Consider the following 18,274-nt stretch of genomic DNA (forward strand, 5'->3'; position numbering starts at 1 on the left):
CCATGTCTCGAACAAAAGAGCTCTCAGAAGAACTAAGATTAAGAATTGTTGACTTGCATGAAGCTGGAAAGGGTTACAAAAGTATCTCTAAAAGCCTTGATGTTCATCAGTCCACAGTAAGACAAATTGTCTATAAATTGAGAAAGTTCAGCACTGTTGCTACTCTCCCTAGGAGTGGTCGTCCTGCAAAGATGACTGCAAGAGCACAGAGCAGAATGCTCAATGAGGTTAAGAAGAATCCTAGAGTGTCAGCTAAAGACTTACAGAAATCTCTGGAACATGTTAACATGTCTGTTGACGAGTCTACGATACGTAAAACCCTAAACAAAAATGGTGTTCATGGCAGTGTCACGACTTCCGCCGAAGTCGGCTCCTCTCCTTGTTCGAGCGACGTTCGGCTTTCTAGCCATCGCCGCTCCATTTCTCATATGTCCATTTGTTTTGTCTTGTTCCATTACACACCTGGTTTTCATTCCATAATCACACTGCATGTATTTAGTCCTCTGTTCCCCTCCATGTCTTTGTGTGTAATTGTTTCGTGTTATGTGGTTATCGTTACGCGCCCGACTGGGTTTTCATGTTTCCGTGTTTTTTTGCACACGGTTTGTTTATTTTGTATTACAGTGTCTTGTATTGAATATTTATCGCGCCTTACACTTTTGCCTTGTGGGCTGGAGGTTTTCTAGAAGCTGCGTTCTTCTGTTATTTTCTCTACTGCCATAATAAAGTGTGCGCTTGTTCAATACTCCCTGCTCTCCTGCACCTGACTTCTCCACCAGCAGCACTCAGCCTTGACAGGAAGAAGTCACTGCTGTCCAAAAAAACATTGCTGGCACGTCTGAAGTTTGCAAATGTCCACCTGGATTTTCTACAGCGCTACTGGCAAAATATTCTGTGGACAGATGAAACTACAGTTGAGTTGTTTGCAAGGAACACACAACACTACGTGTGGAGAAAAAAATGCACAGCACACCAACATCAAAAACTTATCCCAACTGTAAATTATGGTGGAGGGAGAATCATGGTTTGGGGCTGCTTTCATGCCTCAGGACCTGGACAGCTTGCTATCATCGACGAAAAACAAATTCTGAAGTTTATCAAGACATTTTGCAGGCAAATGTAAGGCTGTCTGTCAATTGAAGCTCAACAGAAGTTGAGTGATGCAACAGGACAACGACCCAAACACAGAAGTAAATCACAACAGAACTACAGAAAATGTTTGGTTGAGGTTATTGCTGCCAAAGGAGGGCCAACCAGTTATTAAATCCAAGGGTTCACATACTTTTCCAACCCTGCAATGTGAATGTTTACACAGTGTATTCAATAAAGACATGAAAATTTATAATTGTTTGTGTGTAATTAGTTTAAACAGACTGTTTGTCTATTGTATGACCAATTTATGCAGAAATCCAGGTAATTCCAAAGGGTTCACATACTTTTTCTTGCCACTGTATGTGTATTGGTATTAGGAATATTTAGTATTATGAATTCGGCTGTGCAATATCTTTATACAGTATGTCTAGTTAGCATTGTCAGGGAGCTGTGAACTACATGTAGTTCAACTAGCAATTTAAATACATTTTTCAGTAGCTTGGTGGTAGTTTTAACTAAATTCAAATCTATGTAGTGTTTTCAGTAGTTCATATTTTTTTCTGCCATGTAACTAACAACTGGAACTACACACTACTTTCATTCTCACTTAAAAACGGTTGTGTTTAATAGGCTTAACCTGTTGGGGATAGGGGGCAGTATTTGCACGTCCGGATAAAAAACGTACCCGATTTAATCTGGTTATTACTACTGCCCAGAAACTAGAATATGCATATAATTATTGGCTTTGGATAGAAAACACCCTAAAGTTTCTAAAACTGTTTGAATGGTGTCTGTGAGTATAACAGAACTCATATGGCAGGCAAAAACCTGAGAAGATTCCTTACAGGAAGTGGCCTGTCTGACCATTTCTTGGGCTTCTACACTCTCTTTATTGAAAACTGAGGATCTCTGCTGTAACGTGACACTTCCTACGGCTCCCATAGGCTCTCAGAAGGCGGCAAACCGGTGAATGACGTCTTTGGAGCCCCTGGCTGAAAAACATTAGCGCATTTGGATAGTGGTCGATCAGAGGACAATGAGACTGAGGCGCGTGCACGAGGCGACACCATGTTTTTATTTTCTCTGTCTTTGAATGTAAACAGGGTTTCCCGGTTGGAATATTATCTCTTTTTTACGAGAAAAATAGCATAAAAAAAATATTTTAAACAGCGGTTGACATGCTTCGAAGTACGGTAATGGAATATTTAGAATTTTTTTGTCACGAAACGCGTCGGGCGCGTCACCCTTCGTCACCCTTCGGATAGTGTCTTGAACGCACGAACAAAACAGAGGATATTTGAACATAACTATGGATTATTTTGAACCAAACCAACATTTGTTATTGAAGTAGAAGTCCTGGGAGTGCATTCTGACGAAGAACAGCAAAGGTAATCCAATTTTTCTAATAGTAAATCGGAGTTTGGTGAGGGCCAAACTTGGTGGGGTTCAAAATAGCTAGCCATGATGGCTGGGCTATCTACTCAGAATATTGCAAAATGTGCTTTTGCCGAAAAGTTATTTTAAAATCGGACATAGCGATTTCATAAAGGAGTTCTGTATCTATAATTCTTAAAATAATTGTTGTGTTTTTTGTGAACGTTTATCGTGAGTAATTTAGTAAATTCACCGGAAGTGTTCGGTGGGAATGCTAGTTCTGAACGTCACATGCTAATGTAAAAAGCTGGTTTTTGATATAAATATGAACTTGATTGAACAAAACATGCATGTATTGTATAACATAATGTCCTAGGTGTGTCATCTGATGAAGATCATCAAAGGTTAGTGCTGCATTTAGCTGTGGTTTGGGTTTATGTGACATTATATGCTAGCTTGAAAAATGGGTGTCTATTTCTGGCTGGGTACTCTGCTGACATAATCTAATGTTTAGCTTTCGTTGTAAAGCCTTTTTGAAATCGGACAGTGTGGTTAGATTAACGAGAGTCTTGTCTTTAAAATGGTGTAAAATAGTCATATGTTTGAGAAATTGAAGTAATAGCATTTCTAAGGTATTTGAATAACGCGCCACGGGATTCCACTGGCTGTTGAGTAGGTGGGACGATTTCGTCCCACATGCCCTATTAACTAAACGTTCTGTTAACATCTGGCTCCAGACTGATGTGTTCTTGCAATTTGCAGTCTATGACATTTCAGATTTAGATATGATTGTTTTTTTTAGCTTTGTGAACTACTTTAGTTAAGTAAACGCCATACCGTCTGCCCGGTACAGTTGAAACCAGAATTAATCCGTGAAGAGCACACTTCTCCAGCGTGTTAGTGGCCATCGAAGGTGAGCATTTACCCACTGAAGTTGGTTACGACGCTGAACTGCAGTCAGGTCAAGACGACGAGCACGCAGATGAGCTTCCCTGAGACGATTTCTGACAGTTTGTGCAGAACTTCTTTGGTTGCGCAAACCCACAGTTTCATCAGTAGTCCGGGTGGCTGGTCTCAGACGATCCCTCAGGGGAAGAAGCCGGATGTGGAGGTCCTGGGCTGGCGTGGCTACACGTGGTCTGCGGTTGTGAGGCCAGTTGGACATACTGACAAATTCTCTAAAACGACGTTTGAGGCGACTTATGAACAGACAGACATTCCTGCAGACAGCATGCAAATTGCACGCTCCCTCAAAACTTGAGACTTCTGTGGCATTGTGTTGTGTGATAAAACTGCACATTTTAGAGTGGCCTTTTATTGTCCCCCAGCACAAGGTGCACCTGTGAAATGATCATGCTTTTTCATCAGTTTATTGATATGTCACACCTGTCAGGTGGATGGATTATCTGTTCAAAGGAGAAATGCTCACTAACAGGGATGTAAACAAATTTAGAGAAATAAGTGTTTTGTGCGTATGGAACATTTCTGGGATCTTTTATTTTATGAAACATGGGACCAACACTTTACACGTTGCATTTATGTTTTTGTTCAGTATATTCTGTATATAGCTCTAACCTGGACCAGAGCGACCCCAAAACGATACATTCTATTACACCACAAGAGGGAGTTTGAACATGTCACCTTAAACTCTACCCTGAACATGTCGCCTTAAACTCTACCCTCTATTGATTTTCATACACATTGTATCCTCTATTTTAGGGTATAGTGTGTAAACTACTTGATGCAAATCAAAATGTTTTGTTCAAATATCTTCATTAAATGTTGAAGGAGATTCGTTATAATGTAACGTAGTTATACCCAATTAATTGATATACTGTATAGACCTGTTATAGACAGTAGTGTAAATTACTTAAGTAAAAATACTTTAAAGTACTACTTAAGTAGTAAAGTAAAGTACTTTACTTTACTATTTATATATTTGACTTTGACTTTTACTTCACTATATTCCTAAAGAAAGTAATGTACTTTTTAGTCCATATATTTTCGCTGACACACAAAAGTATTTGTTACATTTTGAATGCTTAGCAGAACATGAAAATGGTGCAATTCACGCACTTATCAAGGGAATGTCCCTGGTCATCCCTACTGCCTCTGATCTGGTGGACTCACTAAACACACATGCTTCGTTTCTGAATGATGAGTGTGCAACTGGCTATCCGTAAAACAAATGAAAAAATAAATTATGCCATCTGGTTTGCTTAATATAAGTAATTTTAAATGATTTATACTTTTCAGTATATTTTAGCAATTACATGTACATTTAAAACCAAATACTTTTAGACTTTTACTCAAGTAGTATTTTACTGGGTGACTTTCACTTTTACTTGAGTCATTTTCTATTAAGGAATCTATACTTTTACTCAAGTATGACAATTGGGTAGTTTTTCCACCACTGGTTATAGATAGGCTTATTATCAAAATGTTTAAAATATTCGGGCAATAATAACCGATTTACCTACAGCTAAATGGAAAGGGGCAATTAAGCCTAATCTGTTTTGGACATTAGTGGTAATGCCCACTGTCAACTAATTACAAAAGAAAGAGATTAAAGGGGCAATCTGTGATTGCTACATCCAATTCTGGACTTTAAAATGAATGATATATGCCCATTGATTCTTGAAGAATTGAAATGATACATGCCTCATGAGCTTAGTTCAATTGTGTTCATATATAAACGTGTTTTACTCCTTTGTTTGTAAACAATATCATTGTAAACAAACACTGTGTAGCCTCAAAACATGGTTAAAACTATCATTTTGATCTCATGGATGGTCAGTCCTTGCATCCATAGCTCTGTATATGAATTTGAGTGGTTACATATCATCACGCATCTATTTACCATATCAGTGGCAGGGGTGCCTGACTGCTTTGTATTGTTTGAACTGCAGATTGGCCATTTAAGGTAAAGTGGTTACCTGACTGCACACATCACTCCATTTATTTTTCGGTAGAATTTCGCACTTTCTTCAACCTGCTTCTTCAAATCCAACCCATGCACTATCGTTTTCGGGTTTTGATTGACATCTTTCTCATCCAATCAAAATTAATAAACGCATTCCACCCTAAATATCCTCCAATCGACAGACAAGAGGGCGTATCTCTCACTCGGGGACTCTAAGTGTATGAAGTTTAACCTGAATAGAAGAGAGCAGCGGAGAGAGAGAGCATGGTACACCTCATCACGGATGCGTGTGAGATATTTATCGACACTCATTTTATATTCTCATAACTTTAGCTGCACTGCTCTTAGTTTTTTTCTGGATTTTATGTGCACAATTCAACGTGTCTTTGCAGTGGCTTCTCTCTCCAAATGGCTTGGATTATTTCCCCGCGGTGGCAATGCCAAGGGACTGGCGCTGTTTTTTTGCTCTCTGCTTTGATCGCGGTGATTGTGACAGGTGACTCCGCCTCGCAGGTTTTCGACAGTTATGGATTATCATATGCATTGAGATCGGAACTGTCAGAGGATGCTATATTGGTGGCCAACAATGGAATACGCGTGCCTTTCGGGAGAGCAGTGTTCATTGATCCTATCAATGATCTGGTAAGCCAAGTACAGCCGGGAGACAGATGTAGTATGACGGTTCTGGATAACGACCCGCTCTCCCAGAGGCCCGGGCAGCTCTCTCCCAAAAAGTTTCCCTGTGAGTTTGGACCCAATGACGTAAAGTATTCTCACTTCGGCTCCAGGAGCCCCCCGCGGGATAGGGTGAGGCTACAGCTCAGATATGACACTCATACCGACACCATAATCATCCCGTTTATGGTGGAAGTGGAGGTGATTTTCACACAGTTGGAAGTGTTAACCAGAAACATGCCTCTGACTGTTGACAAACTGCTTGGCACTAGTAACCCCATTGACAGGAAGATTCTAGAGTTCACCTATGATAGAAGTGAACATCAGTGTAAAATAACGTCTCTCTCCAGTGGCAGTGCATTACCCAGGTATGGAAAACTTGTGGATGAGGGAAAACATGGAGAAATGGTGGATTGTGATGAATTTATTAAAATGAATATCCGCTATCAGCACACTTCTGCACACAAATCACCCAATAGAGATTATTTCCCAATGATTGTGGAATTACAAGATAAAGAGGGTAATTTTCTGAAGCAGGAGTTTTTCCAGATGATGGTGCGTATAAAGGATGGAGAGGAGAACACGGCTCCTAAACCCAGCTTCGTGGCCATGATGATGATGGAGGTGGATCAGTTTGTGATGACAGCCATCACCCCCGACATGCTGGCTGCCGAGGACATTGAGTCTAACCCTGACAACCTTATCTTCAACATCACCACCCCCCTCTCCTTCGAGGAGGGGTACATAGTCAGTACAGATGACCGGAACCTGCCCATCACCTCTTTCTACCAGGGAGACCTCAAAGAACTAAAGATAGCCTACAAGCCTCCGTCTGTGGACTCTGAAACAGAACGTATCTTCCAGATAGAGTTTGAGGTGGTGGACACTGATGGGGCTGTGTCTGACCCATTCGCCTTCATGATTGTAGTGAAGCCTATGAACACGCTTGCTCCAGTAGTCACCAGGAATACTGGTCAGCTTCTCTACGAGGGTCAGTCCAGACCACTGTCCAGTTCTCATAACCTAGGGGTCAGTGACGAGGACGACCTGGATGTTGTCAGGATCACGGTGGTCGACGGGCTGCGGCATGGCCAGCTGACGGTGCTCGGGTCACTCAGGAAGTTCTTCACCCCGGCCGATCTGGATGGGGGCATGGTCATATACCAGCATGACGGCAGCGACACGTACAGCGATAACATCATCTTCCGGATGACGGACGGGAAGCACGAGGTGGAGTTCCTGTTTCCCCTAACGATCGTTCCCACGGACGACGAGCCGCCCATTATCAACGCTAACACGGGGTTAATCCTCTTCAAGAACCAGATTATGCTCATTTCGCCACTCACACTGAGCGCTGCAGATATCGACTCTGAGGACTCCACTATCAGGTTCACCGTAGAAGCCCCGTTCTCACCTATAGGGGAGGTGCTGCTGAGGCAGTCAGAGGCCCCAGCGGACCCATCCACCTGGAGGTTTAATGCTGAGGATGAGCTGTATGAGAAAGAGGTTACAGAGTGGTTGCAGCAGGATATCACAGACGGGAAACTGTTCTACAGACACACCGGGCCTCACAGCACTGACACAGTCATGGACCAGTTTGTTTTCCAGGTCCAGGATGATAACGACCCCCCTAACCAATCAGAACAGAGCTCGTTCATCATCAAGATTCTGCCAGTGGATGACATCCCCCCTGAGCTGTATCCTGGTACCACCCTCCAGATGACCGTACACGAGTACCAGCTCACCTACTTCCGTAAGAAGTTTCTCCGCTACACTGACCTGGACTCGGAGGACAGAGATCTGAAGTACACCGTCACCCAGCCCCCGACAGACACAGACGAGAACAGCCCTGTGGTACTGGGGTCTATTGTGTTAACAGAAAGTCCAAACACTGTAGTGACTGAGTTTACTCAGGCTCAGGTCAACCACCATAAGATATCATACAAACCACCTGACCTGGAGCTGGGGATCACAGCCCACGTTCTGCAGTTCCAGTACACGGTGGAGGATACGTCAGGGAATACTGTCACCGGAACATTCTCTATATTCCTGCAGCCTGTTGACAACAAGCCGCCTCAGATAACCAACACTGGCTTCACTATATTCGAGCGGGGAACGCACATAATCACCAGAGCTGAGCTGGATACTGTGGACTTAGACACGGACAGTAGCCAGATTTCCTTCACACTCACTCAGCCCCCTCAGCATGGCACGGTCCAGTACACCTTCACCGACCTGACCAAAGGGGACCAGTTCAACCTGTTGGACATTGCTAATGACAGGATCTCCTACATCCACAACGGAGACGAGTCCACCGGCGATTTCTTTCAGCTGGATGTCAGTGACGGCGTCCATGTTGTGACCATCACCATCAGGGTTACCGTGAAGCCCATTGATGACGAGACCCCGACCATCACCCTCCCGGCCGGAACCATTGGCTCCTACATCGACGTCCTGGAGAACGGAGCTACGGCGATCACGACTAATGTCATCCAGGGGCAGGACGAGGACACGGACGACCTCCGCTTGACCTTCATCCTGGAGGACCCACCGGTTTTCGGAGAGATCCTGGTGAACGGGGTTCAATCAGAGAGCTTCACCCAGGCTGACATCATCAACGGACTGGTGGTGTACACCCACACCAGCGGAGAGATCGGCCTCACCACTAAATACGACTACTTTAACCTGACGCTGACAGACATGTCTGATGAGTGGACGGTAGGGGGCAACAGGGTCACGGGGGTCAGGGTACAGATCACCATCCTCCCCATGGACAGCCAGGCTCCAGAGGTGTTCGTAGGCCCACAGTTCACTGTTGTAGAGGGAGAGAAGAATGTGATTGAGATTCTTCACATTAGTGCTGATGATATTGACACTCCTAATGATGACCTGCTTTGTACCATCATCGTACAGCCCACGTCAGGCTACGTGGAGAACATCTCCCCGGCCCCAGGCTCAGAGAAGTCCAGGTCTGGGACCGCGATCAGTGCATTCACCATCAAGGACATCAGACAGAACCACATCTACTATGTCCAAAGCATCCATAAGGGAGTGGAGCCGGTCGAGGACAGGTTCACGTTCAGATGTTCAGACGGCATCAACTTCTCCGAGAGACATTTCTTCCCCATCGCTATCATCCCGTTCAACGATGAGAAGCCGGAGATCTATATGAGGGAGTTTGTCGTTATGGAAGGGATGAATATTGTTATCGACACGCCCATCCTGAACGGAGCCGACGCGGACATCCCCTCGGACGAACTCACGTTCATCATCACCAAACCACCCAAGCACGGCTTCATCCTCAACCAGCTGACCACCGGCACTGTCACAGTCACCAACTTCACCCTGGACCAGATCAGGGAAGCCTCCAGTATAGTGTACGAACATGACGACTCGGAGACCAAGGAGGACAGCTTTGACTTAATCCTGACAGACGGTAAATATACCGTGGAGAAGACCATCATTGTTATGATCATTCCTGTAGATGACGAGACACCCAGGATGGCCATCAACGACGGTCTGGAGATAGAGATAGGAGACGTTAAAGTGATCGATAACAATGTTTTAAAAGCCACCGACCTGGATTCTGAGGATAGTACTTTGACGTACGTTGTTCGCTATGGGCCGGGCCAGGGGTTGTTACAGAGGAGAACCCCTTATGGGACGTTAGAGAACATCACAGTAGGGATGAACTTCACCCAGTACCAGGTGGACCAGGCTCTCATCGTCTATATCCACAACGGGCAGGAAGGAATCCGGGACCTTATCAAGTTTGACGTGACGGACGGCATCAACCCTCTGATCGACAGGTACTTAATTTTTACACGTGTTAAATACACTACACGTGTAAAATACACGTGTTAAGTACACTACAACAATAGAATAAACAACTTGAAAAAATTAAAAAATTCATTGAAAAAAATCTGTCATTCTGGATATAGCACTATGCTTATAGTACAATGATGATTCTTGTGTGTCAGGGTGTCTCCTAACGGATTGTCTGGCAGTTGTTTTTTTTGTTTATTTGTTATATTCTTTCTGTCAATTGATAGGTACCTCTATGTGACAGTGGGCGGCATCGACATGGTGTTCCCTGACGTGGTCAGTAAGGGGGTCTCTCTGAAAGAAGGCGGTAGAGTAACGTTGACCACAGACCTGCTCAGCACCAGCGACCTCAACAGTCCAGACGAACACTTGGTGTTCACCATCACCAGAGCCCCACAGAGAGGCCATCTGGAGTGTACCGACGGCCCTGGCATGCCCATCTCCTCCTTTACCCAGCTCCAGCTAGCTGGGAGCAAGGTACTTCTATGTAATTGTTTTAATACTCATGATTTTATTCTTTGTTTTTCTGTAAACATTTTAAAATGGCTTATTGTTTTGTATTTTTGTTATTATAATAAAGGTGTACTACATCCACACGGCTGATGATGAGGTCAAGATGGACAGCTTTGAGTTCGAGGTCACCGACGGTTACAACCCTGTGTTCCGCACGTTCCGTGTCTCCATCACCGATGTGGACAACAAGAAACCGGTTCTAACAGTTCACAGCCTGGTGGTTAACGAGGGAGAGAACAAACTCATCACGCCCTTCGAGCTGACCGCAGAGGACCGCGACACGGCTGACCGCCTCCTGAAGTTCACGGTCACCCAGGTCCCTGTCCACGGTCGCCTCCTCTTCAACAACACCCGCCCCGTCACCTCCTTCACCAAACAGGACCTGAACGAGAACCTCATCAGCTACAAACACGACGGTACGGAGTCCTCCAAGGATTCCTTCTCCTTTATCGTGACTGATGGGACGCACACCGACTTCTACGTGTTCCCAGACACCGTGTTCGAGACGCGGCGCCCCCAGATGATGAAGATCACGGTCCTGTCGGTGGATGACGGGGTGCCCCAGATCGTGGTGAATAAAGGGGGGCCCACCCTGAGGGTGTTAGAGACGGGTCACCTGGGGTTTCTCATCACCTCTAAAACTCTTAAGGCCGAGGACAGGGATAGTCTTCAGCTCTCTGTCACCTTTAAGATCACTGTGGGACCAGAGCATGGATACCTCATCAACTTGGGTACAGGCAACGCTACCGTCACCACATTCACTCAAGGTAAGACGGCCGATACTTTAAATAGAACATTATACTCTACTATACTTTAGTCTTTTACAATACAACTTTATTGTCCAATGTTTTTTTTTTCTTCATTCTTCTTAAGCTGTTGAGCAATTTTCACTTAGAGCTGTAGCGCTGTTGCTCTTATAATGGCTTAAGAACTTACTATAGTGCTAACCTTTATAATGGTACTATGTAACTAGTATGGCCATTGGCTGCAACTGCACCGAGGTGTAGAGAAATCTTTTGTATTTCTAGAGAGTCCATGAATGGAGTTCCACAAGTTCCTCAGACAGACAGAAAGATAGGGTTTCACAAGGTAGGGGTTTCTCCTATCCCAGACATCATCTAGTAAACTTCTACAGAGTATTCGAGCTCTTGAGTAAATACCAACAGATTTTACCTTACACGAAGGCAGGGGGCCACAGACATGAAGAATTGAGAGTGAGGACATGAATACTCTGTCTGAGAGGGAGGGAGGCAGAGAGAGAGAGAGAGAGAGAGATACAGTAGAGAGAGAGTGGGGGAGAGGGAGAGAGAGAGCGGTAGGGAGAGAGAGGGTGTGTGTGTGAGAGAGAGAGGTGTGTTCGCTTCACTCACAGTAAAAGCAGGCCAACATTTGTTTAAGCCACAGAAATAGCTACAGTGTAGAACAACTACATACATACAGCCCTGTCTACAGTACAAATGAAAAGGTGGGGTTAGCGAACAGTAACAGTCAGTAAGGAATGTATGAACAAGGCCCCAATCGATCTCTGTATGGGTGCATCCCAAATGGCACCTTATTCCCTATATAGTGCACTTCTATGGGCTCTGGTAAAAAGTTGTGCACTAAACAGTATAGGAAAAAGGCTGCCATTTGGGTGGGATGCATTCTCTCCTTTATTTACTGACCCCCATTCATCCCCATTCTCTTCCCACTGCTTTCTCCTTCTGCAGACCTGTTAAATATTTCTGGCAGATCCATCGCTGCTAAACAGACAGTAAATAACGCTAGCTAATTCGGCATAGCCGGCGGCAGTGTCCCAAAACTGGCTTTCCATTTTAATGAGCCGGCCGCTTTGAAGGGAAATGTTTTGACATCAGATATAGAAGATAGCAGGGGCAGTATTACACCCCACTTCCTCCTCCCTGATATCAGTCTCCCGGCCTATCAAGAAGTCACTCCAGAACCAACCCTCCTCCTAGAGAGTATCAGTCTTAAGAACCCACTCCAGCATAGCGTTGTTAGTGGATGCAGCAGACAGACGTGATGTGGTGTAGCTCCTGCAGTCTAATTCTTCTTTATGCTCCCTGTCTTTTAGCAGACTAATATATAGCTAGACACTAAACAGCCTGAGTTAAATCTGCTCTCCTCTCCTGCATCTCAAAAACACTTTCTTCTTTTGTTTTCTTCTTCATTTTTTACTGGTGAGGCTTCATCCAAATAAGTTGTCAAACAGTGTATAAATAGGTTGTAGTAGTTAGTTAGTTTTAAGCCACATCAGAAAGCTATAATTGAGAAATGCCTCCCTGTGGCTCAGTTGGTAGAGCATGGTGTTCGCAACACCAGGGTTGTGGGTTCGATTCCCACGGGGGGCCAGTACGTGGGAAAAAATGTATGAAAATAATTGAAATGTATGCATTCACTACTGTAAGTCGCTCTGGATAAGAGCGTCTGCTAAATGATGTAAATGTAAATGCCTTACAACTGTTCATCACAGATATGCATATCAAATGTTGTAATAATGTATTGTATTATACCCTGCCTACCATATCAGCATTATACATTTTCTTAGAGTCTATTAGGAAACATGCAAGGCATGGCAATGGCATGAATTATACATATAAGGCCGATATGTTTCAAGACGAGTAAAAGAGTAAATTACATCAATATGATTTTATTTTTCAGCTGAAATTGATGACATGAAGATTTGCTATGTACTAAGAGATGATGACAATGCTACGAGTGACATCTTCTATTTCTCCATTGAGGACAATGGTAAGTCATTCTATAAATGTTTTACTGATGGCTTACATCAAATAATACCACATCTAACTATTTGAATAGTTGAGAGGTGTTTTGTGTACCAACATTGTGGATGCAGGCTTTTCCAGCTGTAACCTCATCTTTTCAGTGAAGGAGAAAATCTAAGCTGCAGTGGATGAGTGCATTGATGTGAATGGGGCTTTAGATATATCATAGTGATATAGAACTGAGCAGCAGGTAATCCCTTTAAACAACATCAGCAGTATACAAAACAACGTTGACCCCCCCCCCCCCCCCCCCTGAAGTTCTGCTTGAGTGATGCCAGAGAGCGGATACTGATGGAAATCTGTTTAAAACGTGTCGACAGGAAGGAAGGAATCTTCAGCTGCTCCATCAGCTTGTTGGGGCATGATTTTATCACGTTTATCATGTAGTCCTACAGTACTGTGAGGTTTCTCTAAGGGGGATGTGGAAGCAGGCTGGAATTGTATACGTACTCTTTGTTGGATCATTATATAGCACAAGTCCAATTCAGAAGTCCCCTGTTGAACATCTCTCAGCAATGTAATAAAAGTAACATTAATTGATTCACAGAGGAAACTAGTGTTGTGTCTCAAATGGCACCCTATTCCCTATGTAGTGCACTTCTTTTGAACAGGGCCCATAAGCTATGGAATAGGGTGCCATTTGGTATGCAACCTAGTTGACTGTCTTCAGGGCAAATACTGTAAGTCATGTTTTGGAAACATCATAGTATTGAAGTTTGGGAAGAGTTGCTGAAAACAGACTAATAGCTGGCAGCGGACGGAATTAGAATTTTGATCATTCTTCTTCTTGTGTACGGTGTTCCAACCAGTCATTCCCTCATCTAGCCAGTCAGTCAGCCAGCCAATCACTCACTCACTCAATCATTCAGGAAAGACAGTCAGTCAATTAGCCAGTCTGGCTGCCTGTCAGTCTGGCTGCCTGTCTGTTTGCCTGCCTGCCCGCATGTCTGTCTGTCGGCTAGACAAAGAGATGCTCTGTGAAGTCTGCATTACACCATCCTACTTCACCAGCCTACCCAGGGCCTCCAACAGACACCCCGACATGATTGGCCAATTCAGTTTCTCCATGTATGGAATGGGCCACTAGCGGAAAAATACTCTCACTTTGAGCTCTGTCTGCGATGAGAGGCAGTGTCTACGTCCCAAATGGCACCCTATTTCCCAGATGGCACCCTATTCCCTACATAGGGCACTACTTTCGATTAAAGCCCTATGGGCCCTGGTGAAAGTGGTGCACTATATAGAGATTAGGGTCCCGTTCAGGATGCAGTTGCAGTGTGAGGCGTGTGAATGGTGGTGGATGCGGCTGGTGCTTCGTGATTAGTTTAAGTAGAGTGGCTGACAGTGTGTCCTTTCTTCTGCTCTTCCACGGCGGTGACAGTCTGACGGAATACAAAGGGGTCCTCAGACAAGGGCCTCTTTTCCCACAGGCACCTCTCTGACCCTCTAAACACCTCCTGTACACCTCCCCCCAACCTGACCCACCCTTACTCTCGACCTGGGAGTAATCTGGGGGTTCAGTGAGGTAATACACAGGTTATTGCAGCAAGGGGTTCAGTTAGGTAATATACAGGTTATTGCAGCAGGGGGGTTCACTGAGGTAATACACAGGTTATTACAGCAGGGGGTTCAGTGAGGTAATACACAGGTTATTACAGCAGGGGGTTCAGTGAGGTAATACACAGGTTATTACAGCAGGGGGTTCAGTGAGGTAATACACAGGTTATTATAGCAGGGGGTTCAGTGAGGTAATACACAGATTATTATAGCAGGGGGTTCAGTGAGGTAATACACAGGTTATTACAGCAGGTGGTTCAGTGAGGTAATACACAGGTTATTACAGCAGGTGGTTCAGTGAGGTAATACACAGGTTATTACAGCAGGGGGTTCAGTGAGGTAATACACAGGTTATTACAGCAGGGGGTTCAGTGAGGTAATACACAGGTCATTACAGCAGGGGGTTCAGTGAGGTAATACACAGGTCATTACAGAAATCTGCTACTCTGTGTGTAGCTGAATGAGGAGCTAATGGGGATGTTAACTGGTGTGAGCCATTCAATCTTTCTATGATAAAACCTACTAGGCATCCCAAATGGCACCCCATTCCCTGTAAAGCTCAATACTTTTGAGGCTTTATCATGGAGAAGATTTAATGGGTTTTTATCATGCTGGTGACGCTCAAGCTGATTCAGAGACCTTCCTGTTGCTGTGGAGTCAAGTTCAGTCAATACCTGTATTATCCTCTCAGTTGGATTATTTGTCATGGGTCTACTTCTCTCTTTTTCTTCTGAATCTCCCCTACATTTCCCTCTCGCTCGGTCCCCTCTGTCTCTCTACCCTCTCCTCTCTTTCTTCCTCCCTCACTATCTCTCACTCTATTTCTCTCCCTTCCATTTTGCCTCTCTCTCTCTCTCGCTCTCTCTCTCTCTCTCTCTCTCTCTCTCTCTCTCTCTCTCTCTCTCTCTCTCCTCTCTCTCTCTCTCTCTCTCTCTCTCTCTCTCTCTCTCTCTCTCTCTCTCTCTCTCTCTCTCTCTCTCTCTCTCTCTCTCTCCTCTCTCTCTCCTCTCTTCTCTCTCTCTCTCTCTCTCTCTCTCTCTCTCTCTCTCTCTCTCTCTCTCTCTCTCTCTCTCTCTCTCTCTCTCCCTCTCTCTCTCCCTCTCTCTCTCTCTCTCTCTCTCTCTCTCTCTCTCTCTCTATCTCCTCTTATAAACCATGAAGGTGCTTCTCTATTCCCTCAAAACACTGCAGGAGTTTCTCTGTCGGTTCTCTGTCTTTGACTCATTCATTAGCTGAGCTTGTTTCATCAGTCATTTGGTAGTCAGACAGGCACATCACAAGGAGTAGGTGAATGTCAAATGCAGTCAATAATTGTCCTCTTGCTGCTTATCTTTCATGAGTTGTTTTAGTAATGATCTGAGCAGTGCTGGAGGCTGCCTCCCATGTATGTGTGTGTGTGGTGTGTGTGTGTGTGGTGTGTGTGTGTGTGTGTGTGTGTGTGTGTGTGTGTGTGTGTGTGTGTGTGTGTGTGTGTGTGTGTGTGTGTGTGTGTGTGTGTGTATGTTACGGCTTTCACAGCTAACATAAACCTCTACATAAAGCATGCAGCTGCCACAACCCACTCACACACAGCACTCATTACAAGGCATGAGTGCTCTCATTTGCTTCACGTCGATTCCTTCCTCCCCGCTGTGGTAGAATGTTTATGAAATTCCAAGCTTTCCATAATGCTGTATTACAAGACCGATGTTCGTTTTATCAATGTTGGCATGAAGCCACAGGGCTATTCATTGTGTCGAAGTTGAAATCTTTAGTTCCATTAATGCATTAACTTGATAAATGACGCCACTTTACGCTGGGAGTTGACTACATATTTTAACTGGCAGAGATGAGCTGACTACTGACGAGTTGTGTGATATAGAATGTGCTGGGAGTTCCTGTCAGATTTTTTTATTTATTTATTTCACCTTTATTTAACCAGGTAGGCACGTTGAGAACAAGTTCTCATTTACAATTGCGACCTGGCCAAGATAAAGCAATGCAGTTCGACACATACAACAACACAGAGTTACACATGGAGTAAAACAAACATACAGTCAATAATACAGTAGAAAAATAAGTCTATATACAATGTGAGCAAATGAGGTGAGATAAGGGAGGTAAAGGCTAATAAAAGGCCATGGTGGCAAAGTAAATACAATATAGCTGTCACGGTTGTCGTCGGGAAAGGAGGACCAAAATGCAGCAGGAATGTGGATGCTCATCTTGACGTTTATTAACTCAAAATATGAACACCAAAATAACAAACAACGAACTCACGATCAACACAACAGTCTTGAAAGGCTTACTCACGCTAAACAAGAAACAGGCAAAACAAGAAACAATCTCCCACAAAATACAAACCCAAACACACCCTAATATATAGGACTCTCAATCAAAGGCAAAGAGACAACACCTGCCTTCAATTGAGAGTCCCAACCTCAATTAACTAAACATAGAAACAGATACACTAGACTAAACATAGAAATACATGAATATGACACAGTGCCCAAAAACCCCGGAATACATAAATCAAATGCCCTTCTACAACAACCACCACCCCGAACCACATAAAACAAATACCCTCTGCCACGTCCTGACCAAACTACAATAACAATTAACCCTTATACTGGTCAGGACGTGACAATAGCAAGTAAAACACTGGAATGGTAGATATGTAGTGGAAGAAAGTGCAAAGTAGAAATAGAAATAATGGGGTGCAAAGGAGGAAAATAAATAAATAAATACAGTAGGGTAAGAGGTAATTGTTTAGGCAAAATTATAGATGGGCTATGTACAGGTGCAGTGATCTGTGAGCTGCTCTGACAGCTGGTGCTTAAAGCTAGTGAGGGAGATAAGTGTTTCCAGTTTCAGAGATTTTTGTAGTTCGTTCCAGTCATTGGCAGCAGAGAACTGGAAGGAGAGACGGCCACAGGAGGAATTGGCTTTGGGGGTGACCAGAGAGATATACCTGCTGGAGCGCGTGCTACATGTGGGTGCTGCAATGGTGACCAGTGAGCTGAGATAAGGGGGGACTTTACCTAGCAGGGTCTTGTAGATGACCTGGAGCCACTGGGTTTGGCGACGAGTATGAAGCGAGGGCCAGCCAACGAGAGCGTACAGGTCGCAGTGGTGGGTAGTATATGGGGCTTTGGTGACAAAACGGATGGCACTGTGATAGACTGCATCCAGTTTATTGAGTAGGGTTTTGGAGGCTATTTTGTAAATGACATCGCCGAAGTCGAGGATCGGTAAGATGGTCAGTTTTACGAGAGTGTGTTTGGCAGCATGAGTGAAGGATGCTTTGTAGCGAAATAGGAAGCCAATTCTAAATTTAACTTTGGATTGGAGATGTTTGATGTGAGTCTGGAAGGAGAGTTTATAGTCTAATCAGACACCTAGGTATTTGTAGTTGTCCACATATTCTATGTCAGAACCATCCAGAGTAGTGATGCTAGGTGGGCGTGCAGGTGCGGGCAGCGATCGGTTGAAGAGCATGCATTTAGTTTTACTTGTATTTAAGAGGAGTTGGAGGTCATGGAAGGAGAGT

At 44.3% G+C, this 18,274-nt stretch overlaps 1 protein-coding gene and 1 non-coding gene across 3 annotated transcripts in view; both read left to right on the forward strand.

Moving 5' to 3' along the window:
* Window positions 1-5,644: 5,644 nt before the first annotated feature.
* LOC115206253 (FRAS1-related extracellular matrix protein 2) overlaps window positions 5,645-18,274 on the forward strand; it is a 120,510-nt gene continuing 107,880 nt past the window's right edge. For both annotated transcript variants that reach the window (XM_029772998.1, XM_029772999.1), the window contains exons 1-4: window positions 5,645-9,873; window positions 10,117-10,366; window positions 10,470-11,169; window positions 13,064-13,153. In XM_029772998.1, the coding sequence (XP_029628858.1) occupies window positions 5,798-9,873; window positions 10,117-10,366; window positions 10,470-11,169; window positions 13,064-13,153 (5,116 nt within the window). In that variant the 5' untranslated portion in view covers window positions 5,645-5,797. The remainder of the gene's footprint in view (window positions 9,874-10,116; window positions 10,367-10,469; window positions 11,170-13,063; window positions 13,154-18,274) is intronic.
* trnaa-cgc (transfer RNA alanine (anticodon CGC)) lies at window positions 12,679-12,753 on the forward strand. The gene has a single exon. It is a non-coding gene; the product is annotated as a tRNA-Ala (tRNA).

The sequence above is a fragment of the Salmo trutta genome, chromosome 13 (assembly GCF_901001165.1).
Source record: "Salmo trutta chromosome 13, fSalTru1.1, whole genome shotgun sequence".
Taxonomy (NCBI): Eukaryota; Metazoa; Chordata; class Actinopteri; order Salmoniformes; family Salmonidae; genus Salmo; species Salmo trutta.